Source organism: Scophthalmus maximus, chromosome 10, assembly GCF_022379125.1.
Source record: "Scophthalmus maximus strain ysfricsl-2021 chromosome 10, ASM2237912v1, whole genome shotgun sequence".
Taxonomy (NCBI): Eukaryota; Metazoa; Chordata; class Actinopteri; order Pleuronectiformes; family Scophthalmidae; genus Scophthalmus; species Scophthalmus maximus.
In genome coordinates, this window is record NC_061524.1 from 11,807,294 (window position 1) to 11,827,500 (window position 20,207).

General features: G+C 45.6%; 1 protein-coding gene across 2 annotated transcripts in view; it reads left to right on the forward strand.

Annotated features, from left to right (window-relative positions):
- The first annotated feature begins 1,102 nt into the window (after window positions 1–1,102).
- The window catches only part of unc5b (unc-5 netrin receptor B), a 46,513-nt gene continuing 27,408 nt past the window's right edge, over window positions 1,103–20,207 (forward strand). For both annotated transcript variants that reach the window (XM_035606713.2, XM_035606714.2), the window contains exon 1: window positions 1,103–1,818. In XM_035606713.2, coding sequence (XP_035462606.2) covers window positions 1,731–1,818 — 88 coding nt within the window. In that variant the 5' untranslated portion in view covers window positions 1,103–1,730. The remainder of the gene's footprint in view (window positions 1,819–20,207) is intronic.

A 20,207-nucleotide genomic window follows, 5' to 3' on the forward strand; every position in this document is an offset into this window, starting at 1 on the left:
AGAAAGGAGGGTCACCTGAGGAGACTCCAACTTTGGCAACATTAAATTAATTCAGGCAGTGTTTTGAATCCGGAAATGTGCAACAACTAGAGAACAAAGTAAACAAAATAAAACACCTGCTTATCAATATTACACTAAGGGGAAGCTTAAGTCTGTAACTACACTTACCTGTTCAATCACTGCTTTGAAAAATTCAACATTAAAACACCCAACTTCCAAAGCAATAATCACCTCTCCATCATGCCTAGGCCCCTGTGGTGTCCACTCGCCAATCAGACACCATCAGCCCCATCCAGTCAGACAGGAAACGACTTTCTTAATGAAGACTGCTGCAGAAGATTCACTCAATTCTCATCCTCACCGGAGACAGGCTCGTTTATGAAAGGGTGCTCTCTTGTGGCCACCTGGAGTAAAAATATGACCCAGGGCTGCGGGAAGGGAGGATTGACAGGAAATAATAACATGCCCTCATAAACCGAGACTGGTGCTGGTGCTGCTGGAGTCATTTAATAGACTCGAGACAGAATGTGTCAGTTATTACATTTAAAGACAGTAGATAGATAGATAGATAGATAGATAGATAGATAGATAGAAAGATTGATAGATAGAAATATAGATAGAAAGATTGATAGACATAAAGATAGATAGATAGATAGATAGATAGATAGATAGATATAAGGAGTTAGAAAGATAGATAGATGATATATAGATAGATAGATATAAAGAAGTTAGATATATAGATAGATAGATAGATAGATATAAAGAAGTTAGATAGATAGATAGATAGATAGATAGATAGATAGATAGATAGATAGAAATAGAGATAGATAGATAAAATAAGTTAGATAGATAGATAGATAGATAGATAGTATATATAATATTGTGAGGTCTCGACCTTACTATGTAAAGTGCCTTGAGATAATGTATATTGTGATTTGGCGCTATAAAAATAAAATGGACTTGAATGCAATAGATCTGCAGCAAAGCCTTGGTTGAATCCAGAGCGGCGCTGTGCGCTCTCGGCTCCGGGTTTTCTGTCTCTCCCCTCCTATCTGTTCCTTCCTCGCATGCTACTAGTTTACCTCCACTCGTTCAGCCCTCACTCTGAGAGGAGGAGGAGGAGGGTGCTGTGTGATTGGCCAGGCGGCCACTGGTAGTCCGGAGGCTGGCGTCGCGCTCCGCGTTGATCCCTGTTTACACCTTGCGGCCGGCGGAGACGAGACGGGACACCCGGGGCCCGGAGCAGACGCGGGAGTCCAGGTCGCAGTGTGCGCTGCTGGCTGTCTGACTGACTGACTGTCTGTCTGTCTGACTGTCTGTCTGACTGTCTGTCTGACTGACTGACTGACTCCGATCCGAGCCCTCCGTCCTGCGTCCTGCGCTCGCAGCAGCAGCGATGCGTCAAACTTTTGGGGGACTTTTCTTCGTGGCACCTTTGCGCTTGTGACTCCCGGTCAGGCGCGGCACGACATGAAGTCCACCCGGAATAGTCCCGACAAGTTGCTTCTTCACATCCACAGAGTGTGACATCGACGGACCTCCTCAAACTTTGATTGCGGGCGGAAATTACAGCCTTTCCTCTCGTTCCCAGTCGGTCACACGTTGCCCGGCGGGTGGATGTACTGTGAGCATCGCAGCCGGTTTGCGTCCACGGTCCACAGTGAGCCACTGACCAGAGCGGCGGCGTCGGACGCTCCCCGTGCGGACGAGCCGGGACGGAGCCGGAGAAGATGCCCTCTGCTCGGGTGCGGCGTGACCGAGGTCTCGGTCCTCTTGTTCTCCTCTTCCTGTTCGGAGGATGTGTCGTGTCTGGCGCTGGTAAGTTTGGGAAATTGAAGACCAGTGTGCAGTGTGGGATCATTGTGAAACTGCGGCAAAACCTGACACAGAGCGTCACATGTGTGCGCACCAAACGCCCGCTGGCATTACGCGCGCGCACGGAGAGCGCTTGTTGTTTTTTAAATCGATTTATTTTTAAGTCAAAAACCCCCAAAATACCTCTGTAAAAAGTACCTTTACCTTTTTCATCCTCCATATACTAACTTTCGGTCCATGGGAGTCTTCAGCCCGTGAGGAGACTCTTTTCTACTTGGAGCGGACAAATCAAAGTCCCCCGGTGCGCAGAGAGGAATGCAGGTTTCGCTCCGCGCCTCTTCGGCCTCTCCACAGCAGAACAAAACAAGGCTTTGTGAGAAGGGAGACAGAAGTGGTCCAGGGGAAGAAAAATGTTCTGTACTGTCACCTGTTTTAATGTTGGGTGTGCACGTTGTTTCTGAAACTCACTCCGGTGATCGCAGGCCACTGACACGTTTTTAATCTTCCTTTCGCTCCACATGTGCGGTGGTTTTTTTTGTTGATCTGAGCAGAACAGGCTTCGATCAGGGAAGAGCAGCCTTTTATCAGTGCATTGCCCCGTGGTAATGCCATCAAAGACCACGGCCAGAGCTCTCAAACAGATGAAACGAGTTGGCACACAGAGCCCGGGGTGGGACAGGACCGGGGCACCAAGGTTACTCTGTCCATCTCCAGTGGGAGATGAGCCGTTTGTCTTAGTGTGGCCTTTTTAGTAGGCGCGTCTGGACAATTGCTCCCCTCCCTCTGCCAGATCAGAATGAAATACGAGGCAGAAATCTGAGGGGTTTAGTGGATTGTGGATTAAGCTCTGTTTACAGTAGGAAAAAGAGAACAATGTGGACAACAATGAGCTCTGCTAAAAGACCGCGCCAGTAAATACATCTGACCCCTGTTTGGGTTTTTTCTCGTTTTCTTTTTTTTTTTTTAACTTAATGACAGTAGTAATCTTTTGCGGGACACACTGACCGTCTGTCCAGGTCTGTGGCCCTTTCTTTTCAATGCCAATAAGAACCCCTGCTTGTACCTCCCAAGGTCCTTGTGTCTGTGTTATTCCCCGAACAGTCAGAGCAGAAAAGCAGCTTACGTTTATTAAAAAATGTGGACTGGTCTGAAATCCTTGCATGAGAAATGAGAAACATTGATACAAAACGGGAGGAGGGGGACACCCGGGGACAATAGCTCAGTGTGCTCCAGTAAAGTTTCTGTCTGGGAGAGAAGAAGGTGGAGATATATTTAGGCAATACATGATGGGACAGACAGATTTCATTTATCTTCTCTCTCATTGTATGAGAGAGAACCTTTCTGGCTCGGTCTCTGCCTGTATTGTGGATTTGCTGAGCTCACATTTCCAATATGGGGCTCCTCTTTCTGTGTTGACGTACACATTCATTACCAAGACTGCCAGGAACACTTGTCTGGAGTAACTACCCCGCTGTCCACTGTCTGTCTCGGCATGTGTCATTATTAATGAATTCATCGGAATTAGAAAAACAACATACGGGAAGTGTGTTCACGCACTGTTTGCAAAACATCAGGTGCGTGGGGGTGAGGGGCACTAGAGTCCGCACCGGGAGGTCAGGACAGGAGGTGAGTGAGGGTGAGGGTAGCGAAGGGGCAGTCGAGTGTTCAGAGTTAGGGAGCGTAGCATGTCAGACACTCCCAGAGAGGGCTGGATGAATAGTGACACTCTTCTGGGATGTGTTGTCTCATTTGTGTTAAGTGTGGGAATCCTCTTGCTCCTGAATTAAATTGCAGCGGCTGCAGGAAGAGACTCACATTCTTTTAACGCATTTTGTGTGAAGCGCTCCTGAGATATTTGTTTCCCTGCTACACAGCTTGGTCAGAAGAACCCTGCAATTTCTGACAGATGAAATATGAGGTTTAAATGCATGGACAGAAAGGAATGTGACAACAAAGCTAACCTCAGACAAACAGCAAAAATAGATTTGGCTTCAAAGACCCTTAACAGATTGAGATGTCAGATTAGATTAAAGTGGCTCTGAAACATGTAGTCATAACTAAAGTGCTGCCAGGCTGTTGCATCTGCAGAGATGTGGACAGGTGGTTGGGCACCGTGATAGATAAACAGACAGACAGCTCTCTTTGGGCCAGGCCATGGGCCAGACAAGTTCCCTGGGCAAGTCCTGCTGGCAGACCCGACCAGGCTACATTCTGTCCTGGAGCAGTGCATTAGTTTTATGACCGTCAGGCGGCAGGGGATGGGATCGCTGGCCAGCCACTGCCCTCTCTGCTGTATTATTCATACGTGCAAAGTGGTCTTTGTTAATATTTAAAATGTGCTTATGATGCTCAAATTCTTGACATCAGAGACAGCACAGGAGACAGAGGTGGGAGGGGAACAGCTGCTTCGCTCTCCGTGGCATAACTGACCCTGGTGGCCACGGGGGTCAGTGAATTTTAGGGTACCAATAGGCATTTATATACTAGATAAAAGAGCGGCAGTTCGAGCAAGTGTGCCAATTGCAGCCGGGGGCTGTTGCAGAGGATATGTGTGCACCAAACAAGGAGAGGGGTTACACAGGGTAATGCTATCCGTCTGAAATTGAAGGGGAAAGAAACAGAAAGAGAGGATGGAAGAGAAATGAATCCGTGAGGGACACACTGAGATAGATTGATCTCAGGGCATGGCTTTTAAATATACTTTATGAGAGAAGAGGCGAAGAAGAAAACTCCCTAGCAGTGGCATTCAAGCGTCATTAAACCTCTGGCACGGGCCAGAGAATGAGGCGGTGAATGGGTGGAGAAATAGGTGGAAAAGTGTGAGAGGGAGGGAAGTGATGTGCAGCGGGGATCATGGTTAAAGCTCGCAAAGCAGCAGAAGAAACAGTGGTTAGAGAAGGATATTCTCAAGGAGGGAGGCATAGGGTGGAAAGTGAAAAACAGACACAAATCCACCAGGGGGATGTTTTTATTAAGGCTCTTATCGATGGAGAGCGCTCACAGTATTAAGAGTAGACATGTTTAATGCTTTGCCAATATTGTACATGTAAGATTGCGCCATAAATCTGCTCCAAACAGCAAGGCCTCTGCAGGAGGGCAAAACAGCAAGGTAAATGGAGGAGGGCGCTGACAATAAAGAATGGAAAGCGGAATTAATAGCAGAGAAGAGAGAAGAGTTTCAAGCAGAGATCGGCAGATCTGAGATTAATGTAATTTTAAGCACAGGTCATTATTTTGTCCTGCGAAGAAAAATAAGCTCCTGCGGTATTTAGAATGTGGGGTGATAATGATTTAATCAATATTGTAGAGCATGCCAACTATTTCAATCTATGTTATTCCAAAAGCATACAAAACTTCTGTAATTGATTCTGTTAAAAAAAAAATCCTTTGGTAACCCTCACCACACACTCTCCTGCCTGCATGCTTTCATAGGAAACGCAGATACACCGGAATGTTTTAATTTAATCCAAACATTTGAGGCCACTGATGTTTGGGAAAAAAATAATGATTTAAGCTGTTTATCTCAAGGTCAAACTAGACATTCTGATAATATTTACACAGTTCGCGTTACTCTGTCCATGAACTTTGTGGACGATGTTTCCAAACAAACAGGATTTTGGCATGGGTTTCTAAATGCCTTACAAGTGGAGTGAAAAATAAAAAGTTGAGGCGGGAGTGAGAGAGGGGGGTGGATGGATAGACCCGGGGTGGAGGAGGGAGAGTTTCGGTAGCAGATGGGAGCTGAAGTTGCTGCTGGGCCGGCAGGACAGGGTACCCCCTGCCCCTCCGTCCTGCCCTGTGGGGGGAGATGGGTGGGGCAGACAGGGAAACGGGAAGAAAACCTCAGTGGGGTTCCATTGTGCTTTAGATGAATAGGAGACTTTAGAGAGCCTTTTCTGCCCCTTTTGTGTGGGGTAAAGGGGGGGAAGCAGCAGAACACACACACGCTCATTTACACTATCAACAGGATCTATACTTGCACGAGAGTGTGTGTGTGTGTGTGTGTGTGTGTGTGCGTGCGTGCGTGCGTGCGCGCGTGCGTGCTTCAGTCAGAAGTGTGTGTTACTGTTGCACAACCATGCATCAATAGGAAAAGACCACAACTGCTTGTTTTAGCTTGAAAAAACCCTTTATGATTGAATAATGCTAAGATGTGCTCAGTGACATGTGAACTCAAAAGGACAGCGTGCGCACACACACACACACACACAAAACACACACACACACGCACGCACACGCAAAATGGAGCCACATCCTCTGATGAAGGGGTGGTATTTACGTGTATAATGGTGGGCGACCTGCTGGGTGACTTGGGAGGAGTGTGAGTGAAGGAATTTTCATTTAAGATCTCAGCAGCACTCTGAGCATCGTGACCAATAGGATCAGGATTCACCACGGGGGGTCACGCCAGATCCTGAATAAACCCCCTTACCCAAAGATAGACACATGCACACACACACACAAACTCAGTAAAATTGGTTGCACTGAGGTCCATGGATCAGAGGCAGCGTCGGCATTTGATTGGCTGTGCTGTGGTCCAGCACTCTGCGTGTGTCCTCATCTTAAAAAGGGAGTTTTTTCAGGCCATGAAGATTTCCCCTCATCTTCTTAGCAGGGGCTTTTTTGTCTTGAGAAGACTGTTGAGCCAAGTCCACTCGGAGCTTAGACCACGGCCAATCTTTTAATGCTTGTGTTTGTGTACGTTTGTGTCCGAGTGCGTGTCATGTGGGCCTGGCTAACTGGAAGAAAATTCTGCCCAAAGTGTGTAAATAATACACTTTCCTCCAGGAGAGGAGATGTGCTGCATTAGAGCAGGCAACGGTAGCGAGTATCATCCTGACTTCTTTTTATGAGTTTGGCACACAAAGCTACATTCCCCCACATTAATACATCGCCTTCACTTGCCCCTATTTCCCCCTTCCTCTTCCTTCAATCTCTTGATAGTCTCATCAGGCGTATTTATAGCTTCATAGTTTCGCATATACCAACCTCTGTCATCCATATCTTATTCACTCCATCATTTTTTTTCCGGCCCGCTCTCTGGTGGAGTTTGGGAATTGCTCTTTAGAAGGCACTGTGAAGAATCCCATTTCTCTGAGTGTAACGCTTATTAGGGTCCCATCTGTCCTCAGGGTACTTATGAATGTGGGGGGTGTTTGGGTTGTCGTGGGTAGGTGAAGGAGGGGAGTGAAGGAAGCTTTGTCATGCCTGTGTGTAAGTGGATGTGGGTGCCACCGGGGGCTTGTGCGAAGTGGGAAGGGGCTCTTAACACTGCAGAGCACACACTGAGCAGCTGGTGTGTCTAAAGTAGGGGAATGACACACAGACCTCCCCGGAGATGCGGGCGTATTGAACGTACATGCACATATCTCTGTCTGCGAGCGGCAGCGGAAATGATCCGGCTTCCTTCTGTTTGCATGGCAGGCAGCTAGGCAACAGCAGGACTTTCAAACAACTTACAGTTTTTTTTCCCTCCCTTGTGTTTTAAATCAAGGCGAATGATGCTTAATGAGCGTGTTTGTGGGTACGTGTTGATTAAGGGGGGCTGAGTGAGTTTTGCGTGATTGGCTGCATGTCAGCATAGTGCTGCTGTGTTATGTAATGTAGTGATTGTCGTGGAGTTCAATCACCGTGATGGTCTCTTAAACTCATTGTCGCTGTCAGTAATAGAGAGGGATTGGCCACTTAATCAGAGGTCAACAAGGGCACATCCTGACCTTTCCTGTCCTTGTCTTTCCATTCCTGTAATTCCCTCTCATTTCTTGTTTTGCCCATCCTTCTCTCAAGATCGTGCTGAAGGAAAGGGTCTGTTATCCAGTATCTGGCTTCAACCCGAAAAAAAACACATGCAGACACATAACAACACGCACAGTAGGGGCTTTAATCCCTATTTCTGCTCAGACCCTCTTGGATCACAAACATAGCAGAGAGAACAGTGAAAGAATGAGATCTGCCCTCATCCACCCATTAATTCCTGCACCCGTCTTCAGCGCCAGGACTTAATTCTTATTTCTACTCCAGAGGCTTTGACTGGAAGCCTCCAAACACACAGTAAAGATTCGCTTCTTGCCTTGGATGCAGGTCTTAATCAAGAGCTCACAGGCTCCTCTTGGCACAGTTTGTGTGTTTGGCATGGGTGTGTGTGACGGGTGCACGCTGATGGGAAGTCAGCCGTATAGGTATTACTCCCTTTTCTGCATGGGTCACAGTGGGGTCACACTCCCAGTCTCAATCAGCACACAGCTCTCGTACACAACCATCGCTCTCGCGCTGGCAGCCGTTCTGATTGCACAAAAGGAAACCTGTTTTGTCCTCCTGGTGCAGGGACCATGCCACCAGTAGGCGGTGCACATTACAAAATGCCACCAGACATCAGTCACTGAAGCGCTGGGAACCGTTTTAAATGAGTGCCATGTGTGAAGTAGCGGGTCGAGGTCTGGTCTAATTCGGCAGATGTACCTGCATGTAATTAAGGTTAGATTTAAGTGTATGATCTCACACACACACACACACACACACACACACACACGCACACACACGCATCAAGTGTGTTAGCGGGTGTGTGTTTCAAGCCTCTTACCTGCTGCTGACCAGATGGGCTCAACAGACGACCTCACGCTCACCTCTGCCCGCCACTCCTCTCAGATTAGCTGTTGAGCTGAGCACACTGGCATTATAATGGGACACATCAGCCCCCTTCCACCCTCCTCCTGCAACAACACCCAATTCTGCATGCGCACACACACACACACACACACACACACACAAAAGACATATACAGTCCTCTTTCGTCATGCAGGATATTTGGGATGACACTATACTATTTTCTGTGTGTGTGTGTGTGTGTGTGTGTGTGTGTGTGTGTGTGTGTGTGTGTGTGTGTGTGTGTGTGTGTGTGTGTGTGTGTGTGTGTGTGTGTGTGTGTGTGTGTGTGTGTGTGTGTGTGTGTGTGTGTGTGTGTGTGTGGCTGGTTGGGCAGAACCCGGGGCCTGCTGTTTATAGGGATTATGAAAGCAGATGGACAGCCATGCTGACTGGTGAGGGTTCATTAAGTCTGGGTGTCTCTTCCCTAACTCTGCCGCTGCTGTGGCACAGCTTCACTTGCCTCCAATCCTCTCAGCAACAAGATGTGTTTCATGTGTATGTGTGTGTTTGTGTGTGTAGGTACAGTAAGTAGAGAATGTACCTCAAACGTTTCATTTTCATTTCAAAGGAAGCTTTTCATACACGTGTCCGGAGAAGAACATGTATCTACCCTGCAATATGTTTTTTAACGGGCATGACGCAATATCTTCAGCACAGGACCGTTCGCATGGCGTTTGACTGCTCTGCCAGAAGAGATGGATAGGTATAGTTATAGGGGGTCATTAAACACTGAGCGGTATCTCTCTGTATAGCTTCAACCTTCACGCTGCAGCCAGCTCCTGCCCTGCTCTTCGATGGCTTGTTAAAAGAAACATGGATCACGTATGGGGACAGACAGACATACCTGTGGAGAGCCAGACTGACAGACGGACCGGCAGATTCCTGGGCAGATGGGTTGTTTGTAGCCCTCAGAGGCCTTGGCGCCATCAGACAGACGGGCAGACAGACAGGCAGTAGTCAGTTAACCGGTGTCATGTCGGGATGTGACAAGGAGTAAGAAAACAAAACAAAAAAAGAATCATAAACAATAGGAAGATTACAGGAGATAGTGACTGTTTTCATTATCAGTTAATCTATTGATTATTATTTGCATTATATTTGTGGACTATTAAATGTCTGAAATTTGGAAAATGTTCTTTACAATGTTCATGTGCTGAAGGTCTTTAAGTAGTATGCTTTAAAAAAAATCACAAAATGTCAAACTGTTCCTGTAAAAGGAAACAATTATCAAATTGTTGCTTACTTTGTAGCTAAATGATGGATCAAGCTACATTCCATTAGAAAAGAATGGCATGACTCAGTAGTTTAGGTACATTCTGTATAAATGTGATCATCTTGGTGAGATTCCTGACTCTTTTTAAATCACATTTCATCATCTCCCCATGCCAAATGTAGATGAGCACTTTGCTGGGCAATACATGTCGATGCTGCCAGAAAACACCACACAGATTATCAACTCAACATATCCTGTGAAACAAAAAGAGATTATTAACAGCCACCTTTTTGTTTCCCCCCCATGTGCCCTTGAGAGTAAATAATGCCTGTAATGGAAAAAAATATTGGAGTTGTGCAGTGTAACAGTGATGGATTGTAACTTCACTGCTACTATAAGCCCTTCGTGATGAGGTTTAAGGGAAGCTTTTTGTTAGTTTTTGAGCAAGGACACTATGAACGGCAAATAGAACACATCAACCTCGGCCCATACCTCTGTCAGTGCAGAGTGTGTGTGTGTCTGCATGTGTGTGTGCGTGTGTGCATGTAGGCATGTCTGCGTGTGCGTACATGGTCTGGCGAGTGTGTGTGCTGAGGTGCTGTCGCTCACGGCATCCCCCTTCATGCTCCTGTGAGCGTGAGTTTGTGAGTGACAGTTATACAGTGGTGCGGAGTGTGTAAATCTCCTTCTCTCTAAAGCTCTCAGCAGTGGACCTTACATTAGCACAACAATTTACACATCTGTCCTGAGGCAAAGAACAGGCATCTCTGAGAATAATGAAAGCCCCACTCGGATAGAGGGAGCGAGAATGTGTGTGTGTGTGTGTGTGTGTGTGTGTGAGAGAGAGAGAGAGAGAGAGACAGCAATCAGGAGAGGTAGAGACTCTGTAAACAAGAGACAGAGGAGGTTTATTAAAACCCCACCACCTCTCAACATCCTTTTGTCCTCCTATTCTCCGTGTCCCTCACCTCCTCTCCCCCTCTTTTGAGTCAGAGGAGCGATTACATGCCCGTGTCTCTCTTGTCTTTCATCTCTCCCCGTGAAGAGGAGAGGAATGAAGGTCTTCTGCGGCGTGTAATTACACAGAGACATCCTGGATGAGGGCGTCTGTCTCCACAAACAAAAAAAGCAAACCGCCTCTCCCACTAAATACCTTGTGATAGGGGGAGATCTAAAAAGGAGACATTTAACTGCCTTTGATCCACCACAGGTCCCTTGTCTTTACCTGCCACGTGGCCTAATAAGTACTATTACATGTTTATTTATCTCATTAGAAGTGCTGACACTAACAAATGCGTGGCTCAGCTCCAACACCATGGGAATGATATACACAGCTCCTACGTTCATTTTAAGTACAAAGTCATAATCATGACACATTTACAGGCCGGTGTTCCAATCTTACCCATGAGTCATATTGCTGAATGATTGTGGAAGGGCGGATTTTTATGGGCTTACATTGGTATTGGCTCAACCTTTAATTGGCCCTAAGCACATTTGCATTCTGGTAAGGTAATAATGGGGCTCTTTGGAGACACTTTAAACGAGAAAGTCATTGCACTCTGACTTAATTCTGCTCATAGAAGTGATGATGCCTCCAGATGGATTTTTTAACTGAGTTGGATATGGCCATTTTTGTGTGTGCATAATCATACACTTACCCATACCTATCTTTTTAGCAGTGCCTCTTGTTATCCATTTTTTTGAATCACAGTATTTTTTATTACTTCATCGCTTATTTCATACTATTTCACACTAGCAACAGAAGGGAAATACAAATAGAGACATGCTTCCAAAAACACACAATAAGCGTTGATGCTAATAGATTGTTTGTCATGAATCGATGGACAAGTGCCCGTATGAAATTAAAGATTCGTCTTTTTCCCCTCGTCCTTTAGCACCTTTTCTGTTTGTGTGTCACGCTGTGAAGCAAACAGAGTTCATACACTGTGGTTTGACATATTGCAAAGGTCACCAAGGTCAAGCAGCTCTCTGTTTGAGTGCAGGAGTTGGTCTGAATGTGTTTAACGTGTCTTTTTATTTGTGTAAATCCGCCCCTATTCACGGAGACTTAACTGTTTCTCTGAACTCGCTGGGAGATGAAGTGAGCGTTCTGGTGCAGCTCAAACAGACTCTGCGGCAGACAATAGGCCGGGGTCTTCTATTGCACTGAGCTGAAGCTGCTGAATAGACTCTGAATAGACCTGTAGTGGTGTGGCCATGCAGCTGCTGGACAAAAGCCTGCTCAGCAGAAAGGCAGCCAGTGACCTCAGGGTTTTCTCCGGCCCTGTCCACTCTGATCCCTACACCCCCAGTACACAGAGTCAGCACTGGAAAGGCCACAGCAGAGACCCTGCAGTAAACAGAGCAAATCAACCTCAATCTTAGTTTGGAGCATGTGAACGTGATTGAGCAGTCTGGCTTGTAGTTGTTGACATGAAAATAAAAGGAAAAGTGCTTTGTTTTTGTGGAGAGTTAGATGAGATCAATACCCCTCTCATATCTGCGCCCTAAATATTCAGCAAGTGCCAGCAGGTGGTGATTTATCTTGTGTTATCCATAAACAAACCGAAATGTAATAGTGAAAAGTTTGGGTGTCATGAGGAGTTACATACAGGAAGTAGAATTTCTTGGCCAGACTGTGAAATGTGAAGTTGAAGTTGTCAGACACCCAAAATCACCCCAACTAGTCTTTTAATGTATTTAACTTCGTCTTTTAATGTCAAACAAAGTTCTGCTTCCTCTTCTAGGGTCATAAAATATTCCAGTTCACCCAGTCCTTCTAGCCAATTTGAAATCAGTGATAATGAGGTTTTTATTTTGCATTTGGCTGTGCAATCAGAAATGTTTTGGTCTGCAAATAAAAATAGGCGATTTCTCAGTTTCTGCCCCTTCTCCCCACATCTTTCTTTTTTCAAGGAGACTGCTGGCAGGCAAAATGTTAACATACTATTAATGGGTCTTTGTCTTTGTTCAATGATGCATTTTAATAAATTGCGATTACATTTGGAAATGAATTTACTCAATTTGGCTTTGAGACTAGAAAGAATGGCCAGGAATCCATCACACTGAGGGAATCACTCCTGTTTGAGCAGGGAATAGGAAGCATTTTATTCTACTTTAATAATAGCAACTGTTTGAGTTGCAGACATACTCTCATTTCCCAAAATATACACCATCACCACACTTGCACCCAAAATCTAATACAACCTTACAAAAATCCCACACACAAGCAGTGCCGCTCCCTGCATTTGATCACAAGCAGCCTCCCCTCCTCCCCATTTGTGTTCATTCTCGGGATTATTCTGACATAATCTCTTTAGAGCATAATTCAGATTAGATTCATGTTATTATTATTGCTATGTCCATTCTCGACTGTCCTGCTGGGATTTCCTGACTGCCGTAGCGCTCCTGTGTTTGGAAAATTGATTAAAACTGCTGACCACTGCCCTAGATAGTGTAGGCTTGGGAAAGCGGATGAAAACAAATAGACGCAAACATGAATGATGCACCACTGCATTGTCTTAAAACATGTTCTCTCTTAATGGAACAGTGGGAGTACATACTCAGACAGTGGCACACAATGTAGAAATCCCCCTCTGATTAAATGCTTAAACAATACAGAAACACAACTTCTGCCGTTACCAACCAGTTATCAGGAGTTTGCTTAGAACTTCATAAAGAGATAGAGAGAAAAAAAACAAAAACTCTGCTAATTAACTGAAGCATAAATCTGTATGTGTGCAATTAGAGCTGGGGCTCCATCTGTATTTGAGCTCCCTTAAAGTCGCTCAACAATTTGACATGTTTAGTCTGCATTTTCAAGATAGTTTTAAATGCCATCTTCCTTTTGCATCTTACTACAAGTGCAGAAATTTGAACCTGAGAACCCTCAAATAAATTACAGTATGTGTAGAAAAATCAAAGCGAGAGCAGGAAATGAAAATACATGCTCTCTACTTCATTAGTGCAGAGAATCAAATTTTTGTCTCTCTTTTCTTTCCAAAATACCTATATGAAAAATTATACGAGAGTAAGCTACGGCCACAATTGTAGAGCCAATAAATGACAGTGAGTCATTACATAAAATAATTTGTATTATGTTGTTTTTTCTTGCGGGGTTGGTCAATGTGTTCTACACTCATTGGAGGAAAATACATTGCATGAGTGGTCAACCTACATTCACCTTTCACAGACACAAAACATACACTAGATCCCTCAGAGCCGTGGCCTGCATTTCATTCCCTACCTGCGCTTCCCTTTGCTTACTTGTTTTTCCTCAATTAGGATGAATTATAGAATTGCACAGGGGAGCAAGGACAAGGAGCGTGTGGTCGGCAGTTACCCCGAGGCGATGAGTTGGAGAGAGAGAGAGAGAGAGACATCGCAGAGTGCTGTGGATATTTTGGTCTATGATATTTTGGTCTATAAGTGTCTCAACCCTCAGATTCCTAATGGACCACACAATATGCAACTTTCGTCAGACATATGAGAGCCCATGCATGTGCATAAGACGAAGAGGATGGGAAGAAGAGCCGACGCTTGGGTTTATTGCTCCTATGTGGCAATGGAGGAGATGAGTGAAGTGAGACCGGTGAGCTGTGTGTGTGTGTGTGTGTGTGTGTGTGTGTGTGTGTGTGTGTGTGTGTGTGTGTGTGTGTGTGTGTGTGTGTGTGTGTGTGTGTGTGTGTGTGTGTGTGTGTGTGTGTGTGTGTGTGTGTGTGTGTGTGTGTGTGTGTGTGTGTGCGTGCGTGTGTGCGTGTGCGTGCGTGTGTGTGCATGCTGTGTTTGTCCTAGCTGTTGGGGACCAGCAGAAATCCCGGACGGCAGTGTACATTTCATCGCTCTGTTCTCCTCCAGGGGCCCAGGTGTGTCACAGCTTCTGTGGACAGCAAAACGCCCGATGATTAGATGAGCTGCCGTAAATGGAAACTATTGATCTCCACAACTTGTTATATGGAACGCCTAGAACATGATGAGTCTAAGACAAGACGGCACGACGAATCTCACGCTGTCCATTATTGCCTCCTCTGCCGAGCTAACTTTCTCTCTTTCACCTCGCCACACTTCTTAAGTACACAGGTAGCTTCGCTCCATATGTCCACTTTTCTTCTCTGGGTCTTCCTATCCCTCTTTCCTTCTTTTTTTAATTTGCTCCACTGATTGCTTTCAGTGTCTCACCAGCCATTAAAATGATTGGAGTCTGTATAATGTATATTAATGTGCTTGTACTTAGAGTAGTTTCGCTGTGCATGCTATAATATTTCATGGGGAGAAAAAACAGTAGCGAGACTCTGTGTCGGGTAATTAAATTGAGATTGTGATCTGTTGTTTTTCTACATACACATGCAGAGTAGTCGTACTGTTCCCAGCCACTTTTACACAGCCTGTTCAAGGTAGGGGAGTTGCATCTTTGTTCCACCTTGGTTTTCTATATAAAAGGTACAAACACAGATTCGGAAGGGGGGGGGGGGTGCATTGTGGCAGCGGAGGTAGTCACAGAGTCAGATCAACGTCTGTTTAAGTGTATAGTGGGGACAGGATGCCAATGCCAATGATTTCCGAACATCGCAAATACGCTTTCTAAGATCACACATCGGGGCAACAGTGTTTGGTTCAGCAAAGGCAAAATAATGAGGTCTTATTAATCTCTGTATAAACAGGCTTTTGGCTCAGAGTGGGGCCACTTTGGGAGCCTATTACAGATGGAGGGTGAGAGGTCAAGGGTCACAGAAAGGTGAGGCCATAGCACAGGCTCAGAGACCTTTCATTGACTTGTGCGTGAAGCCCGGATTGCTGCGCAGGTTTTTATCACTGTGGCGTGAGGTCTTACTTTAGCAGAAACATGAAGGTATTATAATATTGAGCTGTGAAGTCTGGGATGTGGAGTTGGGAGGGCTGCGACCTCTGACCCACAGATTTGCACTAGATAATTTGCAGAGTTGCATAACGATGCTCGGAGGGCACTCGAGCGAGCTGTGATAACAGGAGCCTCAACATGAATCCTGAATGTTATTAACTAGCTTCAGTATGCTGCCGAGTTGATAAAGTCACGGCATGAATTTTCCAAAATGCATATTTGCTTAGAAGCTGTGTACACACAGCATCTCATCTCATTCACGTCAATCATTTGCTGTTTGCCTTTTGGTCGGGAGTGTGTTGACGACTGAAACAGGCCCAGTCTCATTATTGTGCATATGATGTAAGTAAGTATTAACAGAATGGCGTGGCACTGTATATCTCACATGCTGGTCACAACAACAGATGCACACTTTTACCTGAATTCTGTAAGATTTGCTCTATTTAAATTGACTTTGTCGCTAGTAACACTCGCTGCTGTCACTGGAGCAGCTGCTTTCATCAAGGATGTTCTTAAACCCACTGTGTGCAACCAGCTCAGCACCAGACGGCCGGGAGATAAAGTCACTAGATATAGAGACTAGGTAGTGAACTAGCTAGTGTCTGATGAGGACTTCTTTGACATGGTAATTGGTTTGGAGCCGACTATACGCTCAGTAGCCTAAACGTCCAGTAACTGTCTGACTGAGCAGTCTCCTGTAGGGTGGTTTAATTGCGTATCTATTTGGAGCAGAAGAGAGCGAGTGTATACTGTTTGGCATGAGTTTATGTTTTACCTTTTTTTTCAATTTCTTTAGTTGGCGTCAGAGCTTTAAGCTCAGAATTCCCAAAGCGATTTTTAAAAAAAAGTAAATCTACATGAACCGAAAATGATACAGACTTCCAAAGGGGAGATGGGGCCTCTGTGTTGTGTATATGAATGTGTGTGTTTGTGTGGTTTTAAACTCCCATACATCATCCATACACATTCCATAGATAGACCCATAAATCCCTCACAGAATCAAATTTAATCAGATCATCTAGTCTCCCATATGCTGCATGAGTGCTCTTGTTAATGCTGTTTGTGTGTGAATCCAGCCTACACACACATATAGTCCCAGTCCCTACCTGTCATACAGATTTCTTATCTATCAGACTCTATTTTCCATCATAGGAATGGATTAAAGAGCTGACTTGCAACCACCTTGTCAGATTTAAGGCAAATCAGCGTACCTGATTAATGTGCTTGTACTGTGAGCACCTTTTAGTTTTTTTACTTTCACCCAGTTCTGTCTTTCCAGGTCTCTGCGCGTGACTTAATTTATCTAGTCTGTAAGGAGAACTCTTTTCTTCGGCTTTTCATCCTTAAGTAATCAATATTGGTCCTATGAATCCAGGCCATCTTGGCTCTTGCAGCTTTTCTCTGTCTCCCATTCTCTCTCGCGATCTGTCTTAATCGGTCTCTGTCTCTCTCCCTGCCTCTTTTTTCTTTCTCACTTGTACTCGCTAGTTCTGCCCCTTTTTTTCCCTCTTCCATCCTCAGGTTCTGTCTTTTTCCTCCCACTCTGCCCCTCCTGAAAAATTACTTTACCCGTCTGGACGGAGGTCTGCACGGCCGTTACACTATTAGTCCTCGTGTGGCAGTGATTAAAAATAGATCAGACTGCAGTCAGAATTAGTCAAGCCTTTACAGCCCCCTCTTGTCTTCCCTCCTCATACACTGAACTTTATTGGCTCCTGTTAAAATTGGATATAAGATCGAAAGTGAAAAGTTAGCAACAAATACTCTTTTTTTTGTGTGTGTGTGTGTGTGTGTGTATGTATGTATGTGCGTGTGCATGTGCGCCGCCTGCGGACCTCCTCGCTGGGTGCTGTTTCACGTCAAGCGGTGTGTTTGAGAGGTTTGTCGGGGTAAAGCTCCTGTCAGCGCCTGGCCTGAGGGAGTGTACTGATGAAAGGCCTCTTCATCATCCTAATGGGCTACACAAACCTCTTAACCAGCATTGCTGCCATGGCATCAGCTGGGTGAAGCCGAAGAGCGAGAGAAAGAGAGAGAGAGAGAGAGGGAGAAGGAGAGAGAGAGCACTAGCAGGGCCACACACACCAAGGACCACAGTGAAAACATACACAAGTGCACAGGTCAGAAAAATGTACAGCGTAAACAAAACAGCGCGGTTGCAAGTCAGTGCGGAGGAGGAGTCGTGACTCTGGGCAGCCTCGGGTTTGTGAGAGGTTCAGTGGGCCAGAGTCATTAGGATCTGGGACAGAGTGTTAATGCCCTTCTGTCCACTGGGGCCACGGCCACTTGCCCCCTCTCCACACTGCCATAGACCCAGCATAAGAGGACCAGGACCAGAAATATGTCAAATTAAACTTTTGATGGTGTCAGTCTATTTTAGATCTTGGTAAACTGGAGTTTGATATAAATAGGAGCACAAGAAACAGAAAAAAGTCTAGTCAGTTTTTCTGGTTAGTTCAGTTTAAAAGAGCTTTTTATGGAAGCAGATTCACACCTGGAAGCTGCCCAATTATTTCACAATGCAGTCTGCTCACCTCTAAGCAGCTCCACGGGAGCAGTTGGGGGTTAAGGGCTTTGCTCAGTGGTAATGAGAGTGGGGTAAGTCCTGCTTTCTGACATTTCCCATTTCCCGAAGCTTTTTGGTCATCACTGTCCAGATCATTTTCAAGGGATGGTAATGCTTGGCAGTCTGTCGACCTGTCGGATGGTTGGTCCGCTTCTTTGTCCAGACTGAAATATTTCAAAAACTGTTTGTTAAATTGGATTGTTAAATGATGAATCCTACTCACATCGTATATAGGATTCATCACCAGACTGACATTTGTTTGACTATTGGATAAAATTTCATGACATCCATGCCTCCTAAGGATGAAGCGTTATAATTTTTGGTGATCCCCTGACTTTTCACAGACCATCATAGGGTCAGGTTATCAATTTATCCTTTTTTTGGGGGGGGGGGGTATGACCAAATGTCTGTAAAATTAAGGACACTGTCCTTTTGTTTTAAGCAAATGCTACACTTCGACTCCACCCTCTCCCTCGAACCCCATATCCGCCACATAGTCAAAACAACCTTCTTTCACCTCCGTAACATCGCCAAGATCAGACCTCACTCACACCCCCCGCCGCAGAACGACTCATTCACGCCTTCATCTCCTCACGTTTAGATTATTGTAACTCTCTTCTCCTTGGCATCAGCCCCAGCTCCATCAAAAAACTACAACTGGTCCAGAACGCAGCCGCCCGGCTCATCACCCACACCAAATCCTGGCACCACATCACCCCAGTCCTAAAACAACTACACTGGCTCCCTGTCTCCCACCGAATTACCTTCAAGGTCCTGGTCCTCACCTTCAAAGCCCTCCACCACCTTGCTCCCCAATACCTCACCGATCTCCTCTCCCCCTACCAACCCACACGGTCCCTCAGATCCACCTCTGCCGGTCTCCTCTCCACCCCCAAAACCAAATTCCGCAGCTTGGGAGACAGAGCATTCTCCAGGGCTGCTCCCAGGCTGTGGAACTCCCTCCCCCAAGAGATCCGTGATTCAGACTCCCTCACCACCTTTCAGTCACGCCTAAAAACCCACCTCTTTTCCTCTGCATATCCCTCGCTCCCCCCGTTCCACTTTTATTTTGTTTCTTTCTTTTTGTACCAGCGCTTTGGGTACATGAAAAGCGCTTTATAAATCCAATATATTATTATTATTATTATTAAAATGCTAGAATGCTATTAGGGTGGTGAAAGCAATACACCACAACTTAGGCCCAAAAAAGTTTACCTCAAAATGTCATAAGTTTTTAAATAACTATTTAATACCACAAACTTCACACATTCAGAATTGATCAAAAAAAACTTTTTGGAGTTTTTTATTTATTTATCTGATCGCTTTTTAGTGGGGCTCGCAGGATCTAGAGACTTTGTTCGCTGATGAAGTTTGACCCGGAGGAGGTCACACGGTCAGGGTGTGGCTCAAACATGAGCCTGCTGCGTGGGTGACAGAAGGAGGAGGGAGTCAGGGGAGAAGGAGAAGCCACAGAGAGATTGGGAAGGAGTCTCTCATCATTATTGTCACAGTGTCACACACTCTGGCCACTCAGTGTCACCATCAGTCTGTACTGGCCCGGGGCGTCTGGCGGGTGACACTCTGCCTCTCCTTCCATCCGTCCATCTCTCCCTCTTTGAAGCTCGTACACAAGCACATCTTTTGTCACTCGTTCGCAGCCGCCCATTTGATTTGTCTATGTCAAGGGTATTTCGTCATGCTCTCCTCATCACTGATCGCCATCACCGCCATTCCTGCCGGTCCAGTCATACTGGTTCTGGCCTGAGGCTCTGGGATGTCCTCCTTTCTGTTGCAGCCCAGTCCCCATCCCGTCTATGGGTCAAGGACACGTTCCTGTAGCTGCTGTGGAGAGCAGCAAAAAACAACAACAAGAAAACGTTGACATCAGAAAGGAACCATGCTGTGGCATCATGATTGATTGATGTAAAAATGCTGACTCAGCACAGAGGAAATGACCAATATTTTGACATGAAGCATTACAACATTTACATTTTTAGAGCAGAGCAGTGATGCACACAGGCCGTCTTTGCCGCGACGCTACCAGTCCCCCTGTGCAACCAAGACTTTTCAGTTCTCAGTGCTTCACAGTCTGTTTACGGCTGAGATTGCCAGAT